Source organism: Gossypium arboreum, chromosome 3 (assembly GCF_025698485.1).
Source record: "Gossypium arboreum isolate Shixiya-1 chromosome 3, ASM2569848v2, whole genome shotgun sequence".
NCBI lineage: Eukaryota > Viridiplantae > Streptophyta > Magnoliopsida > Malvales > Malvaceae > Gossypium > Gossypium arboreum.
Window position 1 is genome coordinate 70072329 of NC_069072.1, and position 25063 is coordinate 70097391.

The 25063-nt window shown below is 33.7% G+C and overlaps 1 protein-coding gene across 14 annotated transcripts; it reads left to right on the top strand.

Moving 5' to 3' along the window:
• The first annotated feature begins 19900 nt into the window (after positions 1-19900).
• On the top strand, positions 19901-24585 carry LOC108461600 (LRR repeats and ubiquitin-like domain-containing protein At2g30105). 14 transcript variants are annotated; one of them, XR_001867792.2, is made up of 7 exons: positions 19948-20220; positions 20397-20482; positions 21083-21663; positions 22255-22329; positions 22498-22567; positions 22657-22942; positions 24212-24585. XR_001867792.2 is itself a non-coding variant. In XM_053025740.1 (5 exons), exons 2-5 carry the CDS (start codon positions 20459-20461, stop codon positions 22516-22518), a joined length of 243 nt encoding a protein of 80 aa, XP_052881700.1. In that variant the 5' UTR covers positions 19901-20220; positions 20312-20458; the 3' UTR covers positions 22519-22584. The 14 variants fall into 14 exon arrangements, 2 of the variants coding, with proteins under 2 accessions (XP_052881700.1, XP_052881699.1); XR_001867789.2 differs by having other exon boundaries at positions 19949-20220; positions 20312-20482; XR_008280107.1 differs by lacking the exon at positions 22498-22567 and having other exon boundaries at positions 19971-20220; positions 21083-21233; positions 21541-21663.
• Positions 24586-25063: the final 478 nt, after the last annotated feature.

Below are 25063 nucleotides of genomic sequence, written 5' to 3' on the forward strand. Positions count from 1 at the left end.
ATCTTTGTTGAGATATTCAGCCTATAATTAGTGGAAGACTTTGATTTGGTGGTACCGAAAGAGAGGGTAACAGGAATTCTTTCAAGAAGAGTTTGGAAGAAATATATTAGTGAAAGATTTATTGATCGAAATGTAAAGAGTTTCTTGAGTGAAGCAAGGTAATGTGACAGTCTCGAATATGAAAGAGAGTTTGTTCGATTGAGTAAGTATGCGGGAATATGTTCCTCTGAAGCCAAGATGTGCCGACGATTTGAAGACGGGCTCAACGAAGACATTAAAGTATTTGTCGGGATCCTTGAACTGAAAGAAATGGTAGTTCTAGTTGATCGAGCTTGTAAGGCTGAAAAACTACTTAAAGAAAAGAGAAAGGTAGAGGCTGAGACACGAAATTGGAAGAAAAGGCCAATGAGTAAGGCACCTTCATAGCAACCCGGAAAGTCAAGAAATATGAATCCTCGTTCCCAAGTTTCAACTGGGCAATCATATGGAAATTTTAAGAAACAGAATGTGGGTCCTAAATCTCAGAATACTTCTGTAGCCAGTGTAGGGAACTCAAGATTTGTTAAACCCGAGTGCAAGCGGTGTGGTAGAAATCATTTTGGTCCGTGCAGAGCAAATGAATGTTTTCGATGTGGTTCTCCGGATCATTTTATTAGAGACGCTTGAGAGAGAGAGAAAGAAAAATTTTAGAATGTAAAAGCTAGTGGTGCGGACTCGAGGGAAGGTATCCGAGAAAAGTGGAAGTGAAACAAGCGGTAAGAATGTAGCGAGAGATGCGTGATTAGATCGAGGAAGAGCTCGGCTAGAACTTATGCTATTAAAGCGCGTGAAGATGCTTCCTCACCCGATGTGATTACTGGTACATTTTCTCTTTATGATATTAATGTTATTGCTTTGATTGATCCTGGTTCTACTCATTCATACATATGCATTAAAGCGGTGTCTAGTATGAATATACTGTTGAGAACACGAATTTATGATTAGAGTGTCGAACCCGTTAGGCAAATGCGTGATAGTTGATAAAGTAAGCAAGAAATGCCCTTTAATGATTCGGGTCATTACTTTCCTACCGACTTGATGTTGTTGCCGTTTGATGAATTTGATGTTATTTTGGGTATGGATTGGTTGACATTGCATGATGCTATAATAAATTGCAAAGAAAAGGTTATAGAATTAAAGTGTGAAAGTGGTAAAATTACGTGGGTTGAGCGGACAAATCGAGGCATTATCTAGTATGATTTCTTGATGTCGGCTCGGAGATATTTGAGAAAGGGTTATGAAGCTTATTTGGCGTATGTAATTAATACAAAAGAAGTTGAAAAGAAAGTTGAATCAGTCTTGGGTTGTGTGTGAATTTGCGGACGTATTTCGGAAGAATTGCGGGTTTGCCTCGATCGGGAAGTAGAATTTGGTATTGATTTAATCTAGGGAACGACTCCGATCTCGATTGCTCCATATAGAATGGCACCATGAGTTGAAAGAATTAAAGTAGCGATTGCAAGAGTTGGTGATAAAGGCTTTGTGAGACCGAGTTTTTCACCTTGGGGTGCTCCGTGTTATTTGTGAAAAGAAGGATGGTTCTATGAGATTATGTGTTGATTATCGGCGGTTAAACAAGGTGACAATCAAAAACAAGTATCCGTGTTAGAATTGATGATTTGTTTGATTAGCTAAAAGGAGCGACATGGTTTTCAAAGATTGACTTGAGATCTGGGTATTATCAGTTGCGAGTAAAAGAGTCAGATGTGCCTAAAACTACTTTTAGAACAAGGTACGGTCATTATGAATTTTTAGTTATGCCATTCGGGTTGACAAATGCTCCTGCTGTGTTTATGGATTTAATGAATCGCATATTTCGGCCATACTTGGACAGATTTGTTGTGGTGTTTATAGATGATATTTTAATTTATTCAAAAGATGAGACAGAGCATGCTGAGCATTTGAGGATAGTTTTGCAAACTTTGAGAGATAAGCAGTTGTATGCTAAGTTTAGTAAAAGTGAATTTTGGCTCCGGGAAGTTGGATTTTTGGGTCATATTATTTCAGGTGATGGTATACGGGTTGATCCTAGTAAAATTTCAGCCATTCTTGATTGGAAACCACCGAAAAAAACGAATCGAAGTTAGAAGTTTCTTGGGGCTAGTTGGGTATTATCGGCGGTTCGTAAATGGATTTTCTACAATTGCTGCTCCTATGACTAGACTACTCCGAAAGGATGTTAAATTTGAATGGACGGAAGAATGTCAATAGAGTTTCGAAGAATTGAAAAAGTTATTAACTGAAGCACCAGTGTTGATACAACCCGAATCAGGTAAAGAATTTGTGGTGTATAGTGATGCTTCTCTAAATGGTTTGGGGTGTGTACTCATGAAAGAAGGAAAAGTGGTGGCTTATTCTTCGAGACAGTTAAAACCTCATGAGAAGAATTATCCTACTCACGATTTGGAATTGGCTGCGGTGGTATTTGCTTTGAAGATTTGGCGACATTATTTGTATGGTGAAAAGTGCCGAGTATATACCGATCACAAAAGTCTTAAATACTTGATGTCACAAAAAGACTTGAATTTGAGACAGCGAAGATGGTTGGAGTTATTGAAAGATTACGAGCTTGTTATCGATTATCATCCAGGAAAAGCGAATGTGGTTGCCGATGTTTTAAGCAGAAAGTTGTTGTTTGCTTTGAGAGTTATGAACACTCAGTTGAAAATTTCAGATGACGGTTCGATTCTAGCGAGTTAAGAGCAAAACCGATGTTTTACAAGAGATTTCGAAGCTCAAAAAATGATCAAGATTTGCTAGCCAAAAGAAAAAGCAGTGTGAAGCGTCTGGGATCGATTTGAATCGGTTCGATGGTTGTTTGATGTTTAAAAATCGGATTTGTGTGAAAAATGATGAGTTGATTCAAAAGATTTTGCATGAAGCACATAATGGTTGTTTAGCAGTTCATCAAGGCGATCGAAGATGTATAATGACTTGAAGAAAATGTCTTGGTGGAGTGGAATGAAAAGAGATATTTCGAGTTTGTATCAAAGTGCTTAGTTTGCCAACAAGTGAAAGTTGAACACCAAGTACCTTGGGATTACTCCGACCTATTATGGTTCTGAATGGAAATGGGATCGGATTACTATGGATTTTATATCGGGGTTGCCGTTAACTCGGGTAAGAAAAATGCCATCCGGGCAATAGTTGATGATTGACTAAATCGACTCATTTTATTCCGGTATGTCTGATTATTCTTTTAATAAGTTGGCTGAATTGTATATCCAGAGATTGTTAGACTTCATGGGATACCTTTGTCAATCATTTGGATAGAGATCCGAGGTTTACCTCACGGTTTTGGCAAAAGTTGCAAGAGGCATTAGGTACAAAGTTAAATTTCAACCGCCTTTCATCCACAAAGCGATGGACAATCGAGAGAGTAATTGATTCTTGAAGACATGCTCGGATGTTGCGTATTGGAATTTCAAGAGTCGATTTAGTCAATCATCAACTATTGCCAGATGGCATTTTTCTTACAGGAGTTAACGGCAACCACGATATAAAATCCATAGTAATCCGATCCCATTTCCATTCGGGAACCATAATAGGTGGAGTAATCCAGAAGGTACTTGGTGTTCACTTTCACTTGTTGGCAAACTAAGCACTTTGATACAAACTCAGAAATATCTCTTTTCATTCCACTCCACCAGTACATTTTCTTCAAGTCATTATACATCTTCGTACTGCCCGGATGAACTGCTAAACAACCATTATGTGCTTACCATTGGTAGAATTTGCTTATAATAATAGTTATCAGACGAGTTTGAAGATGGCACCTTATGAAGCATTATATGGTCGTAAATGTCGGACGCCATTGTATTGGATTGAACTCAAGGAAAATCAGATTTATGGAGTTGATTTAATAAAAGAAATCGAAGAAAAGGTGAAAGTGATTCGAGATTGTTTGAAAGCTGCTTCAGATAGACAGAAATCTTATGCGGATTTGAAATGAAAAGAAATGGAGTTTCAAGTTGGTGATAAGGTATTTTTGAAAGTGTCTCTATGGAAGAAAGTCCTTAGATTTGGATGAAAGGGCAAGTTAAGTCCGCGTTTTATCGGACCGTGTGAAATAATTGAAAAAGTTAGACCGGTAGCATATCGGCTAACGCTACCACCTGAATTAGAGAAGATTCATGATGTGTTTCATGTATCTATGTTACGTTGGTATCGTTCGGATCCTTCACATATAATTTCACCGACATAAGTTGAACTATGACCGGATATGACTTATGAAGAAGAACCGATTAAGATTTTAGCTCGAGAAGTCAAACAACTAAGAAATAAAAGTGTTGCACTTGTGAAAGTGTTGTGGCAAAAGCATGGGGTAGAAGAGACTACATGGGAACCTGAAAAAACTATGAAAAACCAATACCCATACACATTTCTGGGTAAGATTTTCGAGGACGAAAATCCTTAAAAGGGGGGAGAGTTGTAATATCCTCAATTAGGGCTTAATAAGAATAGTGGTTTCGTGACCACAAATCCGAGATAGAAATAATTATTTTACAATGATTTTGATGTTTATGATATGATTGCATGATTGTGTGAAAATTTCGTGATGAAATTCTATGCCTAAAGTGCTTAAATTGAAAGTAGGGACTAAATCGAATAAGTTGCAAAACTTGCATTCTAGAAGTTTTTAGTATGAAATTGTTTTGGAATATTAATGAGGAGGTCTTAAATAGCAATTTGACCAATTTTAAGTTCATGGACAAAATTAGGACATGGAAGGAATTTTTGGAAAGTTTAGTAGTAAGGGTATTTTGGTCATTTAGTTATTAAAATGAATTAAAAACAAAATTAAAAGCCAATTTTTGTCCATCTTCTTCATTAGGTCGAAATTTCAAGGATTCTCCATAGCTAGGGTTTGTTTCAAGCTTCCAAGCTCCATAGTAAGTGATTCCAAGCCCCGTTTTTAATGTTCTTTACATTTTTGGAATCCCGGAAGCTCGATTAAGCTTATGCTAGCAATAATTCAACCTAGGGTTTATATTTGGAAAAATACCCATAGGTGAAATTTGTGTATTTTGATGTTTTATGATAGAATATGGGGTTTTAAATTATGTTAGACAACTTGTGCTACTCGGTTTTTAGTGAAAACGAGTAAAAGGGCTTAATCGGCAAAAATACCTAATAGTCACAAGTATATGTTAGAGAGAGAATTTGATGTTGCTATAGAAGGAAAAGTGATCAGCATGTTATAAAACATAAGAATAAGGAATAAAGTTTAATTCCAGAGCCTAGGGCAAAAGTGTAATTATGCAAAAGTTTAGGGGCAAAAGTGTAATTTTTTAAAGTTCAGTATTAAATGCTGTTTTGATAAATGTATGTATTAAATAAGATTAATTTGGTATTATAGATCAAGAAAAGCGAGATTCAAGTCGTGATCGAGGAAAAGAAAATATTGTGGACTAAATTGCAAAATCTTTATATTTTGGTACCAAGGTAAGTTCATGTGTAAATAATGTATCATAAATGTTATTTTTAAGTTATTAATGTTAATTATATGATATGCTGATTTTTAATCGTGAAATATTATGCTTTGTGGTTAATGTTGAGTAATATGCAAATTATGTTTACTACTTGATAAATATGAATTGCTACCGAGTATCGATTCCGATATTCCATGGAAGACGGAAAATGTGAGATCGAGGGAAAAAGCCCCTTTGAACCTTAGGAATAGATTAGGATACAAGTGACATGTCACTAGGATGGTTGAGCATCTGAACTCATTGAGTTGAGTCCGAGTTCGCTTATGGATGCAAATGTCCGAACTCGTTGAGTTGAGTCCGAGTTCATTTATGGATGCGAACGCCCGAGCTCGTTGAGTTGAGTCTGAGTTCACTTAGGGGCGGGTTACATGATTTCTTGATTACATATGTGGCACTTATGTGCAAATTATCCATGTATCCGAAGTTATATTCGATGTGTTCAACGGGTGAAATTTCTAGTGAAATGGAAGAACACTTAAGATGCAAGCGATGTTTTGGTAAGTGTTGTGAAATGGACACTTTGGACAGGTATGTTCTTAACCCTCGGGTTGAAAATAGATACAACAACGATAAGGTGGTAAGATGATGAATGATGTTTAGAAATGTGATGTATGTTTTGGTGATACCATGCTAAAGTTGTTTGGTATATTTGTATTGTTATGTTACTTGTTATTTACATATGAACTTACTAAGCATTTATGCTTACTCCCTCCTCTTTATTTACTGTAGTTTTGAACAAGCCAACTCGGGAATCGGGACGGGTCGAAGGTTCGATCACACTATCCAAAGGACTTTCATCGGGGTAAATGGCTTGTAAAACTTAAGTATGGCATGTATAGCAATATACTTATTTTGTGTAAATAATTTTATGATATGGCCATGATTGGTTGAGAAAATGTTTGATATTGACAAGTCATGGTGATGGTTAAATTTAGATCATGTTTGATATCATGGAAGTTTAATAGGTTATCTAGTTCATAACAACTCATGAAAAGATGAAATTTGCCTTAAAACAGAATATTGCTACAGCAATGACATGAATTTGAAAAATCACTAAAAATAGTATAAATGGAACTAAATGATGAGTAAGTTATGAAATTTAAGCTTAATGAGTCTATTTTCATATGGATTGAACAAAACAGAATATAAATTATATTTTATGAGATATTTAAACTTTTACGAAACAGGGCGAGTGATTTACGGATCCCTGTTCGATTTTTTAAAATTCATAATAAATTTTACTAAAATAATTAGAAGTCTTTATTTATATTTACAGATTCCTTATTGAGTCTAGTTTTAATAGAAACAAACCTAATAGTCATTTAAATTTTGTATAGAGATATATCTGATTTGTAATACAGAGGTCGAGCAATGAACCACAAACAGGGATACTTTAATTAATAAACTGTACTAATTGGCCCAATAAAAAATTCTAGAAAAAAATTAGTAAATAGATATATGAGTCTAGATTCAGGGAACATTTACGGATATTCATTTTGAATTTCGTAACTCGAGATATGATTTTTTTTGTAACTGTGACGCGAGTAGCTAGAAAGCTGTGAATGTAGAAACAAATGATTTGCAGTTCTTAAATTGATAAATTATGTTCGGTAACCCCTCAAGCTCGACTCCGGTGATGGTCTCGGGCGTGGGGGCGTTACAGAGTCAACCAATCCCTACCCAGAATCATATCGAACTCATCAAATGGTAAAAGCATCAAGTCAGCTAGAAATGGTAACCCTAAGTCATTAAATGATTGTTCTTGCAAACTTTGTCAACTAGAACATACTTGCCTAAGGGGTTCGATACTTGAATTACAAATTCTGTAGACTCAACAGGAAATTTCTTACTAGACACTAAATTTTCACAAACATACGAATGTGTCGATCTAGGGTCAACTAAAGCAATCCCATTAGTGTCAAAAAGAGAAAATGTACCGACGATAACATCTGTCGACGACGCACGAATAGCGTAAGCTCTGGTTGGTCCTCTAGCTTCGGATCCCACAGCAGAATCCCTAGTCACACCTCTACCACTAGCCACATTCCCTTATTTCTCGATGGTCTCCCTCTCACAATCGTATTACTCAGTCTTGCATTCTGAAATTTATCTTTCTCAGATAACTCTGGGCAGTCTCGAATAAAGTGATCTAGCGAGCCACATTTGAAACAAGCTTTAACACTCTTATTCCAACACTCTCCAAAATGACGTCTCCCACACTGTTGACACTCGGGTTTATTATTCCTTACACTGCCAACACTCGAGATGGAAGTTGCTTGAGCTTTAGAACTCACATGTTAATTTCCATGATCACTATTTTGATATCCCACTGATGCATTTGATCGACTATACGAATCTCGGGATTTCTTTGATGAAGAATGATAAGGTTTATTCATTGGACTTTTTCTCGAATCTCTAGCCTCTGAATTAACTTTCCTCTTTTCTCGGCTAAAATCTTCGGCTTTGCAAGCCCGATCAACTAACACAACAAATTTAGTCGGTGTACAAGAAAGCTCATTAAACACTCGAATCGTATTTTCAAGCAAAAACTCTACTCTCTCAGGATCATCATCAACATTAGCTCTGAACTCTTCGGCCCCGTTTTTACGGATCTTGTCAACTGGAGGCTTATTCAATCTTAAAAGCTCGACTCCTTGAGGAGCTACGGGAACCGGTTGGGGATTAGGAGGGGTGGAGGTTGTTGAGGAGCCGGGTTTTTCTGGATATACTGCATGAACCATTCGTTCATCATTTGGAAGAAAGCTTCTTCAGCCTCTCCTTCCTGGCTGCCAGATACGGGTCTAGAATCAGACGATACTGTCCCTTGAGCAAGAGCTGGTGCATTACTTTCAACCTCATCAGCTATAGCTCGATTGGGATCCATTTACTATATGAAAACACAGTTTAAATTGTCAGGAGTCATCACACTATCACAGTTTATATATGGCATGTATAGCTAGACTCTCACATACGCTACGTTAGTCCTAGAATCGACTAAACTGTAACTCTGATTCTAATAAATGTAACACCTCTTACCCGTATTCAATGTCGAAATAGGGTTACGGAGCATTACCAAACTTATAACACATTTAAACATACTTTTCACATACATTTAATCAAATCATATAATCATCATTCATTCTTAATCAATTTGTCCCTAATATGAGCCTACGTGGCCCTAAACATGCATCGAGAGTGGTTCGAGATTAAACCGATAACTTAAGAAACTTTCACAAAACTTTGAAATTTTTTCTCAAAATAGGGGACACACACCAGTATGGCCAGGCCGTGAGTCTCACACGGCCACTAGACACGCCCGTGTCATAGGCCATGTGGACATTCGAAATGGGAGCACATGATCGTGTCCCGGCACATGTCCAACCCCGTGTAACTCTTTGGCTTAGGTCACACGACCAACACACATGCCTGTGTGGCTGGCTCGTGTGCCCTATAAATGGCCATACACGCCTGTATGTGAGGTCGTGTGCTAGGCCGTGACAAACCTGTAGGGTATACTGACTTATGCCACACGGCCAAGTCACAGGCCCGTGTGTGAGGTCGTGTGGAGCATACTAACTTGGTTTTAATTTCAACACTAGGAGACACACAGTTGTATAACATGACCGTGTGTCACACACGGTTGAGACACACACTCGTGTCTTTGCCCTTCTGGACAAAAATAGGCTATTTACCAAGCCAATTTGCCACTCAAATTTGTGCTTACCTACATCAATTCAATTACACCAATATATAGCATCATTAAGCATTTTAAAACATTCAATTCAAACCTAATTCATGCATGATCTAAACCACTTTTCTCAATACACATATTCTCTAAATACACCATACTATTTGTACTAAAATTACATATACAATTCAACTAGCTAAACATTTCTCAAACATACATCATTTTGCACCAATTCATAAACACAATTCATATCTAATATCAACCATTTAACATTTACCATAACAATATCCACAAGCCTCATAATATAATCTATTCACATATTCATTCATGAGCCAAAACATCCATATATACACCTATATGCACAAAACCAAAATCCACCAAATTAAGCCAAATCTCATGGCTATATGTACAAACCAAACATAAACATTTACAATGCCAATTCATATGGCCAAATTCATTAACAAGTTATAACCAAAATCATTATCAACCTATATTCAAAATGACTCAAAAATACCTATACATGCCATATACTTAAATACCAAAGTTTATAGGTACCAAAATGATAGGTGGATAGTGTGAAGCGATCTCCGACGATTCATGAATCCAAGCTAGCTTTGAATTCACTATAAAACATAGAAAAATAAATGATGTAAGCTATAAAGCTTAGTAAGCTCGTATGACATAAATTAAATATAATCAATAACACATAATTCAACAATTAATCATAAGTATAAGAATTCACATCAACTAACAAACCTCTCAATTACTTGTTCACAAAACTATATACTTTCTTCACCATTTCTTCGATTCAAAGCTAATATGGTTTATGAACATACTTGTACCATCTCGTACTAATCTCATACACATTCTTGTCTTTCATTTACCCATTGAACCATTCGGACTAGAATTCGGATACTCAAGGGTCTCACACAATAAGTACCTATACCATGGCCCGTAGCCAAATCAAGGTAACTTATTTTTGAAATACTAAAATCATGGCCCAAAGCTAAATCAGCCGATATGCATGGCCCGAAGCCAAATATGTATAACTGGCACCTGAAGTGTTATATCATGGCCCGAAGCCAACTCAATGTATCCCCTAATGACATGTCACTAGCATCCTAAACTATTTCTAAGCTTCAACCAAGATTTCAAATGTCGAATCATCGTCGAATCACTATCGTTCATATCCACAGTCCAGTATTTTCAATTTATGCAATATCAAAGCATATGAAATACATTTACATTAAAATTTATCACATACGAACTTACCTCGAATGTGGAAACGATGAAATAAGTAGTTTAGTCGATAACTTTCGTTTTTCCCCAATTCATATCCGAATTCCACTTTTCTTGATCTAAATATATTCAAAATTAACTTATTTAATCATCTATTTATTCAATTCAATCCAAAACATACATTAGGGCTATTTTACACATTTGCCCCTAAACTTTCACATTTTTTTACAATTTAGTCCTTATTACACAAAATAAAAAATTCATGAAATTTCTTCAATACCCATGATAGCCAAATTACCATAATGCCTTTAGCAGCCAATATTTATCATATTTTCACACATTTAACCACACATTTTCACAGTTTCATAAATAAATCCCTACTTTGTATTTTTACTCAAAATCACTTTACAAAATATGTAAATCTATCAACAAGATTTCATATTTCATCATCAAACATCAAAGAACACATGTTTTCATCAATGGAAACTTTCAAAATTTTTAACAATTTTGCAAAATAGTCCCTAGGCTGGCTAGTACTAGTTGCAACAATTACAAAAACATAGAAATCATTAAAAAACAGGACGAAAACGGACTTACAATTAAGGTAGAGAGCTTGGCCGAATGTTTGAAGCTTTACTAATGGTTTCCTAGTTTAATTTTGGCTAGAGAATGGAGAATAAAGATGATAATTGACTTTGTTTTATCTTATTAACCTTTATTTATTAAATTACTAAATTAACCTTGATTTAAAACATTAAAATTCACTTGTTTTATATCCATAAATGCCCATTACCCATAATAATGGTCTAATTACAACATAAGAACCTTAACTTTAAGGTTTTATAGCTATTAGATACCTTTAGCTAATAGAACTCCACTTTTACTCTTTACGCGATTTAGTCCTTTTTATCAAATTAACCAACCAAACAATAAAATTTCTTAACGAAATTTTCACACAATCACACTATCATGCTGTAGACATTAAAATAATAATAAAATAATAATTTTGAATTCATATTTGTGGTCCCAAAACTACTATTTTGATTTGACTAAAAACAGGCTGTTATAATAGCCATTATCAAATTGATGTCAAACGATGTATGAGCATAAGTCATCATTCATTCAAGTAACAATCATTAATTTCAATACCATTCAATACAACACAATACAACATATATCATAAATCAATAACATTCCAATATGTCGTGAGCATGATACAATGCAAAAAGGTTCCTGCCCATACCATCTGTTAGACACCATGAGTTCCCCAGAACCCGTCATCCGAATTGCAAAACATTATGGGTTTAAGCCTGTTGTGGTGAAACCAACTGATAACAAAATGTAGAAAATTCTTCCAGTAAACGTACAGATAAGATGCCAGTAAAAATGCATAAATCATCATTCCCCTCGATACTCCAGGTGCAATGCACTGACTATGAATAATGCAGACTTAATATGTCGCCGATACTCCACGAAACACCTCCGTCAACCACAAAATCCCAATCCAATGCATATACAATATGTCACACAATCTAATACATAATCATATATCAATACTTTTCATAATCATTCGACATGCTCAGCATGTCCTCAATAATCACATACTTTCAATAAATGAAAACAATGTTCCAATCTCTCAAATTGCCATTGTGTTAGTATTAATCAATATCGTTTAATTTCACATACTTTGCGAATTTTTATTGTGCATATATAGCACCTTTTTCAGTACACAATATAACAAATATCTCATGCATTTAGATTATACATAAGCTTAATATCTCAACACATTGTATCATTCAGACAAACATTCTCATATCTCATAACTCAAATATGCAATTACAAACTCAATCAAACATTCATACTATCAAACTAGCAATTTTGCAAGCATGTCAATCTTTTAAGGCTCGAAACATACCTAGTTCGACCACTCAAAAAATCAATAATTTGGCTATTAAGCCAATCCAATCAGTAATCTAATTTATCAAATATAACATGATATTTAACATTTTTAAACAATTTTATGAGTTTAGGACCCACACCTTATTTTCCTCTTCCTCGTAGCACACTAGCGAATCTTCCAATTTTCCTTAATAATTCCTTAAACAAACCAAAACAAAAATTCAGTATAAATTCAATAAATTTACCATTAAAATAGGCCCCAAAAACTTACTTATGAGTTCAAACCAGTCCTTGAAATTATAACTGTTTTATGAATCCAAACTAGTTAGATTCCTTACATTGTATTGATGAGAATAGTACATACAATCGTTCTTCACCTTTACAGATGATTTGGGGCATTTGGGTCAGGAAATAATTAAATAATATACTGAAAAATCAGTATCAAATTAATGATTAAATTCCTTCGTTTAATCAATTCATAACCTTTGCCCAACAACTATGTTGAAAGAACAAACTAGTTATCCTTAATTGCACTTACGCTTCACTATTTGTGGGATCCGATTGGCTAATTGATCAAGAACGTCTCACCCTAATTAAAATGTGATTAAAGTCTGATTAGGAGGGTTAAAGAACACAATTTAATGCTAGAAAAATATGGGTAAGACCTAAGAAACAAAACAGCCCCCTTTCCTGCACATAAGCGCATACACCACCACCCGCGGTCTGAATTTTACAACGGTTTGAGATTTCATTAAAATCTAGAAAAATAAATTTGAAATCATTTAAAATTACCAAAATTATAGATATGGAAATTTTTGTTTTTAATTGACAAGATTAATGAAAAAATTAAAGAGAAAAGAGATCTTACCCAAGCTAGTTGAGAGAAACGACAATGACACTTTCTTGGCAATGTTCTGGATCGATCTTGGGGTTCAAGATTTCAGATTTAAGGCTCGTTTAGATGAGGATAAATGGAAACAATAGATTAAAAGAGATCGTCAAAATCTTGATGCAAAAAGAAGAAGAAAGAGATGGTAAAATCGGAGGTCTAGTCGACAACAACAATGGGAGAAAGAAAGAAAATTGAAGAGAAAAGTGGAGTGGATGAGGGTGAACGGCTAGGGTAGGGAAAATTTGAATTAAAAGCTAAAAAATAAAATAAAATTTGAATGGCACACATATTAAAAAAACAAGGGATTTTGCAAAATTTAATTATTTCACAAAGGAAAGGATTCAAACTTGGGACCTCATTTAATTTCCATACTTTATCATATTTCTTTTAACCGTTAGACTTTTTCTTCATTGTTGAAATAATTTTGCAATATTTATTTTAAAAACAAGACATGTCACATATTAGGGTTTAAGGCAAAATTTGAAAAATAATAAAAATGGTGAGAGAGAAGGGATTTGAACTTGAGTTTCAAGGAATGTTTCACTAACACTTATCCAACATGTAAAAGGTCATATGAACCAGTTATACGAGCTTGGAGGGCCGATTTGCAAATGTGACAAATAAATGAATTCGATTTAGAATTTGAATAATGAAACGAAATAGTGAATGACATTATATTGAAATTGGATTTATTATTGATAATAGATAAAAAAAATGTTATGAAATTGATATTGAATTGAATAAATGTTGGATATGAGTGATTGAGAATGTTATATACTTGATTTATTATAAGATGTGATATATGTTGATGCGATATATGTTGATACTCACCTTATTGATATGTGATTGCCATGTTTAGGAAAACCTGAAAAGTTAGTATTTTAACGAATTAAGATGTAATTTGAGGTAAGTTGTTGTTTAAATACATGTGAACTTTCTAAGAATTTGTAATGCTTACCCTGTTGTTTCCCTTTTCCTATAGTTGGCCAAGTTGCGAAACATGTCAAGTGGATCGTACGAAGCTCACACTATCTTGTTATTGAATTGGTAGTCTTTCTATTATTTAAAACTCGATTTTGTGGCATGTACATAGGTGTTATTATTTGTGTTTACCTTGGTTCCATAGTTTGGTTTGAGCTTGGATAATGTTTGAATTATGGTATATGTAGATGTGGAATGGTTTGAAAGTATGAAAGTGTAGACTAAGTTTGACTAAGTGGTTTTGGTATGTTTTGGTGCCTATTGAGGCATATTGGTTAGCTGATTGGAAAATGTTAAGGTATGATTGAATGAGGACTTGAAATGGATATATAACATGGTTAAGTAGGATATTTAGTACAAGTTGTTTTGATGTGTTTTGAATTGGTTTGGTAATGGCTAAATGCATTGATATATATGTTGTTTTGGATGACTTGATAGTAAGAAATATGAGTTTATGTGTTTTAACTACATGGTTGATTATGGTAAATACCTAAATAAGTCATGTTGTATGGTTGAATGGTGTTAATGAATGAATGATGAAATGGTAATATATGTTTGGAATGCATAGTGATGTATGTTTGAATAATTATGAATTCATAAGTTTAAATGCCATGCTTGAGTGTCTAATTGGTGCATACTAGTTCGATGGCTATGAGATGGTAAAATGGATGTTTGTTATATGCTTTAAATTAGTTTTATGTAGGATATAAGTGTTATAACATCCTATACCTGGTCCGAGCTATAGGATATTGCGACTATAAAACTTTAACATCATTCACAATTTAATCGAAAATAACTAAATAATTCATTTGTAATCATTTCCATGCTATTCAATCAAAAATAGGCCTAATTCGAGCTTATAGAACATTTAAAACAATCTAGGAACAAATTTGGATTAAAATAAAACTTTAATAAAATTTTGAGTAAAAATGAAAATAAGGGTCACACAGCCATGTGACAGAGCTCAGCCCGTGTGGCTCAAGAAAATGGTCGTGTAACTCTCCATGATCATGTAAACTTAGGTCACACAGTCATGTTCCCAGGTCGTGTAACAAACTGTAACCATGTGAACAAACCTATACCAAAAATCAAAGAGGCCACACGGCCGTGTCATGCAACTGTGTGGGACACATAACCGTGTCTCAGACCATGTATGCCTAAAATACCTTCAAACACAAGCCAATTCGCCTACAATTTCTTAAACATTAAGCCATGCATTTACCACCACATTAACCTATTAAAAAATGTACCAAAACATGCCAAAATATACTAATTCACATTCAACCTATATGCCTAACCAATATGCCCTTAATGGCACCACATTTCAATATAAATAATAACGAACAAATTAACCTTATTTAATCATCAAATAAATTCCAAATAACATATGCCATAATTGACCATTTATACCAAACCTTCTAATGCCAATATGTCCCAACTAAAGTTCCAAAAGATTACCAAAACAAAATAGCCATTTCAAAGACAAATCTCCAAAGAAGACATCAAATGACAAGTTCCCATTTCAAGATACCAAATACCAAAATTATGTTTACCATTCAAATGGCACAAATTATCATATCACAAAATAAAATCAATATGATATACCTAATTATTTTTACCCCAAGTTGATCATGAAACATGAAACTTAACATTATATACCAATTTTAACCACATTAAAAATCCATCTAGAGCTTTAAATTCATCAACTTCAAAACCCTATATACATGCCAAAAAATCAAAAATAACAAATCAAAAATAACCAAAATAGGATTCTGATAGTGTGAGCCTTGAAGTTGATCCGTCCAACTAGTTTCACAAAACGTTAACTACAGAAAAGAAAAAAAAAAAGGAGTAAGCTTAAGTAGCTTTGTAAGTTCATAGCTAAAAATTAAATAAACTTGGTTCAATTAAACAGTCGAAAGCAAAAACAAATTAGATTAATTAAACCTGACAATCATTTACGAGAACACATAGAATTAGTATTGAAATAATTCATCATATACTTCATGCTCATTAGTGGTTTTATCAAAATCTACATTTATATATTTACATCTCATCGCATCAATACCCACATGAAACATTCTTGCATGATTATACTGTGATACAAACCTGCCAATAGGTAAACATAAAAAAAAATCAAATCATTATAAGATTAATCACAAATTTTTCATCACCCGATGAACTATAGTAACATGACTCAGATACTCAGGAACCATATCACACCAAAGACCATCGAAATGCTTACAAAGGCACCTAGTGCAAATAGAGGCACCGTAGTGCAAACTCGTACAAGCACGCATTCAAACACTCATGGCATGCCAATCGTATCCTAATCGTTTACTGCATTCAAACGAGCATTTTGACAAAATTTACCACATTTAATAATTCAAAAGCACTTCCAGAAATATATTCGTATGCATTGTAAGCCCTCAAACTGGCTTAGACATTACGGCCTGATCTAAACAATTACATGGGAAATTGATATGACGAACAATATTTAATTGAAGCGCGTTTGTTCATTTTTGAAACACTTGGTATTATTTATTTTAAAAACGATGAGAATAAATTTGAAAACTTTGATGAAGATCGTTCATTATCATTTGGAAATCAACTTAGTGATTCTTTTAAATTCAGATTTGATATACTGAATTTGCAAAAACAATTTTATTAGGAAAAATGTCCAAATTATTTGATCCATAAGTAATAATCCATGCAAATTATCCAATGTCCAAAGTTTTTTTAAAAAATCCCATGCCACAGTTCTATAATCTAACATAAAATAAAATCCCAAATAGTAATAAAGTCTATAAAATTTCGGAACATAATAAAAATCCATATTCATATAAAACCATTTTTGAGAGCCTCACAGATGACCACATCTGAGCCCTAGCCACGAGGATTATCTAAAACACATAAGTAATGTGGGTGAGTTTTAAAGGCTCAATGTGAGATCAACACAGATAAAATCACATACAAATCAAAATATCAATGATCATGATAATCATAAGTGCTAACACTAAAACTTATGCATGAGCATGTCGATGCGTACTTTAAAACGATGCACGTGTTATAAAATTTCCTACAAATATTTTCTACACACTAATAATGAGTTCCCTAGAACTCTTTCATCCGAATCACCATTTGAGGATAAGCCAACACTGTTTTGCAGATAAACTGCCACTAATAAAACTTTGTGGACAAGCCACCACTGATTTGCAGATAAATTTCCACTTACTTTCACCTTTCAGAAAATCCCACCTCATGCATGTGAGATGAAACTTTCACTTTTTAACATATATGAATCACTTTTACACTTAGACTTGTAGACATTCTCACATATTCACATATCACTTAGTAATCACTTTAACATGTTTCAACATACTTTTCACATTATATCATAGATCTCAATATTAACATACTCATTTGTAGATATCACATGTTTAAATCATCAAACATATCACATAAGCCATGCATCACATATCAAGAGGATAAGATCTACACATACATCATTATTATAGCAATAATCACATCGTATATCATGCGATTCATAAAATGTGCTCGGTTAGAGTCACTTATTTGGGTACCTTTTGATGAGTTTTTTAATTCCTCTTAATACTAGTGTACTTATAGTTAATTATAATTAAATTATTAATATAAAACAAAAACAAACATATCACACACAACTAATCATATTAAATCCACACCTTTTTCATAGATCCAAAATGCCACAATCCCTTTGTATTGATTTCACTTGGATCGAAACTCGAAAGATGTATCTATACACACAAATGATCTCTATTGGTTAGAATTCGTCAAAAAAAATTATTATTAATAGATTGATCACTAAAAATCTCACTATAACACTTACTCACGATTTGTACACTCAGAATCTACGATCTCCAATCCAAAGTTAAGGATCTCTCCTATTATTATTGATTGGACCTTCAAAGAGCATAAAGGATAGTATTAATACATAAATAATTAAATAAGAATAATTACTATGGTCACTATACCATTCGATCAAGAGAGGAAATCACTAAGAAGAGGAGTTTATGATCAAATAACCCACACTTACACACTTGAGCAATTTGAGATGAACGGTGGATCGATATAGACACGAGATCAGAGATTGGGTGATCTAAAAGAATTATTAAAGTGAGAGGGTATAAGATTAATCAAAATAAAAGAATGACAAAGAAATGTGGAAACGAAAGGTGTAAAAAGAGAAAAATTCAACTACCGATAGTGGTGACGGCGATGGTGGCCCAACGAAAGGTGTAGGAAAAGAAACGGTGAAGGTTTGGCAAAACAAAGGTGAAATATTGCGATGAAAGAAAGTGGAATGGCGGTGAGAAGAAAACTATGGTGGTTTGCAGTACTGGTCACGGCGGCGATGGGTGGCGATGGGGAAGAGAAAGAGAAGGAGGAAGAGGCGCAGTGGCCATGAGGTGTGGTGATCAGCGGTGGAGGGTTCTGTCGCGGTTGAGGAAGGAAGCAAAAGGGAAAAGAGGAAAGGGTGGTGGTGTTGCAAAAAGAAAGAAAGAAATAGGTGAGGAAGGAGAGAAAAAGAGAGAATATGGAAGAGAGGGTGGAGGGGACGACAATGATAGGTGGGAGAGTGGGAGGAAAGGTTGGTCAACTAGGTCTAGGTGCAATGAATTTCTACTATGGAAAGGGTGAGATGAAATGGTAGGAGAGGGAGACATCAAGTGAAAAGGGGATCATCCCCCTTCAACTTATGGTAAGTTTAACCTTTAATGGAGGAAAGAAATCCTCCCAATCATGGAAGCTATGGGTTGGGCGGCAAGCTTAATAAAAACAAGGGAAAAATGTTAGAAAAATGAAATGAAAAAGTGTGAACAATGGATTTGAACTTAAAACCACTAGGATAGCTAAGAAGTATTAAACCACTATACCACTTCCTTGTTCTCATTTTTGCGCCAATAATCATAAAATGTGGGATGTGACATGCATGTTTCCAAACAACTAAGATCATTCCAAAATAATAAAAAATCATATTTCTCAAATGTTAAACACTATCAAATATTCACTTTCTCTCTTGTATTTATTTACAACAATTTATAATTTCAATTTATAATCAGAACTAAGATCAAATACAATTAAATCAAATCATAATAAAACAAGGTATAAACGTATATTTATTTATTTATATAGTGAACTTACTTAGTATATTCGACTATCGAGTATATTTTTAGGGCGATTTTCCCTTCCCCTATAATCCTTCATACAGTTCAATTCTTGATCTATATAATGATTAAATTCACTTTAACAATTCAAATGCACTATCAAACTCATTTCTATGCACATGACATTTAAATTTTATTTTACAAATTTTCCTTAAACTTCTATACTTTGTTCAATTTAGTCTTTAAAATCGAAATTATTAAAATTTCACATTTAACCTCTAATACTCCAAAACTAAATTTAATAGCATCCCAAGATAGCCTGCTCCTAACCAATCACTTATATTTCTATAAGCTCAAGCATAAACGTACAAAAAAAAATGCAGCTAAAAGTTATTGAAAATAAACGAAAATAATAACAAAATTTTTTAAAAATTCCTATGTTACTCCCACACTTTAGATGGCACATTGACCCTAATGTGCACCAAAAAGTAAATAAGAGAAGAGACAACCCATTTTTTGTGAAAGTGCAGGAAGGTTATACAGCAAATTAGGCTTTTAGCAAAAACGCCGCAAATAGATATCATTAGTCGCGCTAATTAAAAAATGCCATAATAAGTAAAGCAATAACGAAGTTTATGGAGAATACGGCGCACCGCAAAATGTAAGTAATAGTGGCGTTTATTTAAAAAAGCCACAAATTTTTTTACTTGAAACGGCGCTGCACACACGAATTATTTTCTCTCATTCTTTTCTTTGAACCCTGGCCCTTTTCTTTCCTAGACTTCTCTTTACTTGAAGCCCAAAAATCCCCATCCCTTTTCGTTCTCAGTCTTATTGTCTCAGGTAAGACAATTCTGCTTCATTTCTTTCTATTTTTTTTTAATTTTCTTATCGGGTGCTTAGAAAATTACTGATATGATAAATTACTTATCAGGAATAAGGGGAAGAAACACTATTTTGACCTAACAAGGTATGTTTAGATTTTGACCTGTTTCTTGGTCTCTTTTTGTTTACTGAAGGAGAGCTAGAAAAGGAAGCAGTGATCTTTTTGTTGTTTCCTTTATCTTGGGTTGAAGAGAAGATGCAGCCAAATCAGTTGAAGAAGGTTAGTTTCTTCTTCTTCATCATCATCATCTTCCTCATCTTCTTTTTTTTTTTAAGATTTATTACTACTTTTTTTTTTAACTTCAAAGTTTAGATTTTTTGGAATTATAGGATCTGGGTTTTGTGTATCAAATTTTAAAAGTTTTAACCTTTTGATTTTTTGAACGTGGTTTGAAGATAAAACTTTCAAGGTTGTACTTTATTGATGTTTTCTTGTAGGGAAATTGACGTGGCTTAGGCGCTATGATTTCAAGCTAATAAACCTGTTTAAATTTTATTAAAAAATTGAATTAATATTTTTTATCAAATAATTTGGAGAAGGCAGGGTCTTGGTTAAAATTTTATAATTAAAAAACCAAAAAAAAAAAAAGTTAGAAGGTGTCATGTAAGGTGATAAGTTGAGATTTTGAAGTTTGGGTTAGATTCTTTTTAACCAAAATGAATTTGTTAAGTTTTGGCTTTAATTTTCACTGAGATTGAAGAGGACTAATTTTGGAACTGAATAGAGGAAATATAAAACTTAATTCACACACTTGTTTGTTAAAGAAATCAATATCTATAAAGGAAGAAAAATGAAGTTTGGTTTGTGCTTCAATTTCAGGTTTTAAAATCAACTTGAAGCTGGAATTAACTTTAAAATAAGTGGTGGCCATTAATCCGCTGGGTTGCTTCAATCATGCTAGTGCTTAATGTTGAAAATGTTTCTTGAAGAATGAAGATTATTCTATTTTTATTGTTTTTGGTTCCTTTATGTATGTTCACACTTTTTCATAGCATGATAAAGATGGCTACTAATATTTTTGGATTTCTTTCTATATTGCTTTCTTTATCAAAAGTGGTATTAGTTTCCTCTTTAGTTATATGGAGAGCATTCCAATAAATGAATCGATTTCAATAGATTCTGTGTTTGATTTTTGACTAATAGAAATTGCCAAGCTAAGTGCAACATCTAGAACCTAATTCTATTTCCTCAAAGTAATGACTTTTGGATGTATATATTTAAATTTTTTAGTTTTGCATCTTTAAAGGCTATTAAAGCTGTTTTTGGCTTTATTCAAGCACCTTCAGGTTTATCTTATCCAGTTAATCCAAGTAAAGACTTCCAGGCTTGATGGTTCAAGCAATCGTATTAAGGAACTTCCATCCTCACTTGGAAACTGCTCAGATTTATCAGATTTAAAGGTTTTGTATTTTCTCTTTATCTATCATCGTCATTATTATTTATCTTTTTAATGCCCTTCAAGAATATGCTTTCCGGATTTGACTTCTGCCACTTTTTGCTTCACCTATAGAAACACCTTGATATTTGAACACAGTTACTTCCCCCAACAATAATGTTTCAGTTCTGTTACAAAGCCACAAGTAGTTTTGGTGTATGTCCTCTGCATTTCCTTGGATATAATATCTTCTTGTTAAATTTATCATTGTCGGTTAGTTTCAATCTCAAACGTGCGCATCATTTGTATTTTAAAGCTATATCCCCAACTTCTGTTATGAATGGATGCTAGAGTTATTTTCAAAGAAGGTTTTCTTGCTATTTTAAATTGTCCTTTCCAACCATTTTCATGTTGTAAAGTGTAAATATATTTACCTTTGCTTATTTGGTTGTCATTTGACAATTAGGTTCTAGAGGTCGGCTAACCTGATAACTAAGAAATCCAGTTTATGATGTGCTAAAATCTTCTTGTCATAAAACTACGAGTTTCATCTTGTTTTATTTAATATTATATATGATCCATAAAAGGCTTTTTTTTTTCTTTCTTGTTCTGGCAGGTATCGAATAATTTGATAACAAGCTTGCCTGAAGATCTTACAAACTGTTTGAAATTGACAAAACTAGATGAGGAGGTATTTAAAGACAATTATTTTGTACATTGTGACTGCTTTGGAGAGTCTCGTTAGAAGTTGCTGTTGTAATTTTTTTTCTTTTTTTGATTATGGGGTGCTGTTGTAATTAATTATCATTAATGATGTATTCCAGAGCCTAATTTATGCATTATGTTCTAATTGTGTCAGGGGAACAAGTTAACAGCTTAATCTGAGAATTTGTTTGCATCATGTACAATGCTTACGGAATTCAATGCACGTAATATTTCATTGTGATATGACTTTTCTATTTTATATCAGTTATGTTTAAATCTCCAATTGTAAAAGAAATTTTGGACATCCCTGCAGCAAAGAACTTGCTGAGTGGTATACCAGAGAACATTGGATGCCTTACACGTCTCATCCGTCTTGATATTCACCAGAACAGCGACTGAAATACAGAGTTATGCTAGAAATCATCCTTTTGTACTGCATGATAAGTCATTCTGGTACTGTATGATGCAAGAATTTCAACAATCCCACCATCAGTATCGGGTTGCTCTTCTCAAATTTTCAGGAATAATGCACTGTCAATTTTACCGAGGAATTAGGTGCCCTTTCTCGTTTAGGGACATCGGATCTTCACTCAAACCAGGTACCTATTTCAATCTCTTTTGCCAAATCATTGTATTTGAGCTCACCATAGGTTATACTGCTGGATTAGTGACCCGATTCTGTAACAGTTATGGTTTAATAGGAAAACTGTAATGAGTTGAATGTACATGAAAATGGTCTATTTTTAGCAAAACTTGATTTATTTTCAGTATATGGCTTTCCATAGTTGACTCTAGTTCATCGTACTGATTGAAATAATAGGGAATTACGAGAGGTTAAATGCCAAATTTGGCCTCTGTCCAAATGCTGGACTTTCAGCATTTAATTTCCTTGTTTAAAGATGTTTTAAACTTGATAAAAATGTAACAATTGCATATGTTATTTAATTAATTAAATAAATGATACTGAGTTCTTTACCTTTTCTTCCTTGGTTGTTTTGTTGCATCTTTATGCTAGTATGAGTGATGGAATTAAGTGAAATTTTAATGAAATTTCTAGTTGTCCAAATAATAATTAAAGATATCCAAGTGATCAGGAAATTAAAATGGTCTAAACAATGTGAAACTAAATTGTTAAATGTTAACTACTGATGTCCAAATGGATATGAATTTGTGATGTTAGTAAGCTGAAAATTTAGGTGTTAAATGCTGCAATTTATGGTGTCTGAAAGTTGTGATTTATGATATTCGAGTGATGTATTTTAAGTTGTTCGAATGTGTTAAAGAGTTGATTTAATATAATGCCTAATGGTTGTTTATTGTTGTTCAAAGCATGATGAAATAAACATGTTAGGCGTGGTTTAATTCATGCCTTGCTGACGTGTAAGTTTGTCCAAAACAAGACAAAATTTAGTCATCTTTAAGATGTTCGAACGAGGTTGTTCGAATGGTTCTTCAAATTTTCCAAATGTGTCTTTAAGGTGCTCAAAAATGTCATATTAATGTTGTCCATATATGATTTTGAATGCTGGAAATTTGCAGTTGAAGTTGATTAACCCATGCTGTAAATGCAAAACATGTATATGTTGTTCACATGCTAAATTAACCGTTAGTGAGCTTAAAATTGATCTATTCGAATGTGTTAAATTCATTGTTCAATGTGATGTATACTAATCTATTCAAATGCTGGCGTTAATGTTGACTTTGTTAATTGCATATTTTATTATTAATCTGATTTAGGGTTCTGAATTTAGAAGAACCTTATCTTAGATAAGTTATCTACTTTCATAATAACTGGAATCTGATTCTGTTATTTTGGTTGGTTCTTGCCTTCATATGTCATTCATTAACTTTTGTTTCTTTTTTCTCAGAATCGGTATGTCATTCATTTGCCTTATGATGGGCCTAGAAGTTATTCAAGCACTTAACTACAATCCTGGTGATTATCAGACAGCTGGAGGTTATCAAAGCAGCAGTTACACTCATCAGACTACCACATGGAATAGGAGCAATTCTGTAAGTTTTACTACTCAGCTGTATTCAAACTACAGTCAAGATTCAAGTGGGGCTTATGCCGCTGGAACAGAAATGGATTTGTATAGGAACTGTTATCAAAGTAATGCTAGGATTTGCTTAAGCGGGTAAAGGGATAGAAATGGATTTATATATAAACTGTTGTCAAAGTAATGCTTCTTGTGCATGCTGTGATAATAGCCTTGATTCTATTGCATGCTTCCCTTTGATATCTGCTCTTTTTATAATATTTTAATTTTAATTTTTACATTTTATGATCTTTAGCGGCGTTTTTGGGAGAAGTGCCAAAGAACACGACATTTAGTGGCGTTTTTAAGAATAGCGGCGAAAGTGCGAGTAAAGGTCATGTTTTTTAGTGGCGTTTTTTAAAAAAGCGCCGTTAAAGGTCATGTTCTTTAACGGCTTTTTTTTTTTTACATAAACTGACTTGGTGTTGCGACATGGCCATGCCACCTCCAAATGTGCGAACATTTGGATAGAAAATATTGCAAAAAAATATATAAAAATAAGACAGCGACGTCTGCAAGTATACATGTCAAATTGTAATAGAGTAAGTGTTACAATGGAACACATGGAAGTATTCCAAAGATCGTTTTCAAGGGAGGATGAATTAAATCCTAAATCCTCTTCTACAATAATAAGTCTAAATAATAATTAAAATCTATATTACAAAAACTAATAAAAGAGAT

What these genes read in the sequence shown, in the direction of transcription:
- LOC108461600 (XM_053025739.1), top strand. Translation starts at nt 20,459, where the DNA reads ATGCAGCCAAATCAGTTGAAGAAG. An exon ending in AGCCAAATCAGTTGAAGAAG is followed by an intron (nt 20,483 to 21,540) that starts GTTAGTTTCTTC and finishes GCTTTATTCAAG; the next exon opens with CACCTTCAGGTTTATCTTAT. An exon ending in CAGATTTATCAGATTTAAAG is followed by an intron (nt 21,664 to 22,254) that starts GTTTTGTATTTT and finishes TTGTTCTGGCAG; the next exon opens with GTATCGAATAATTTGATAAC.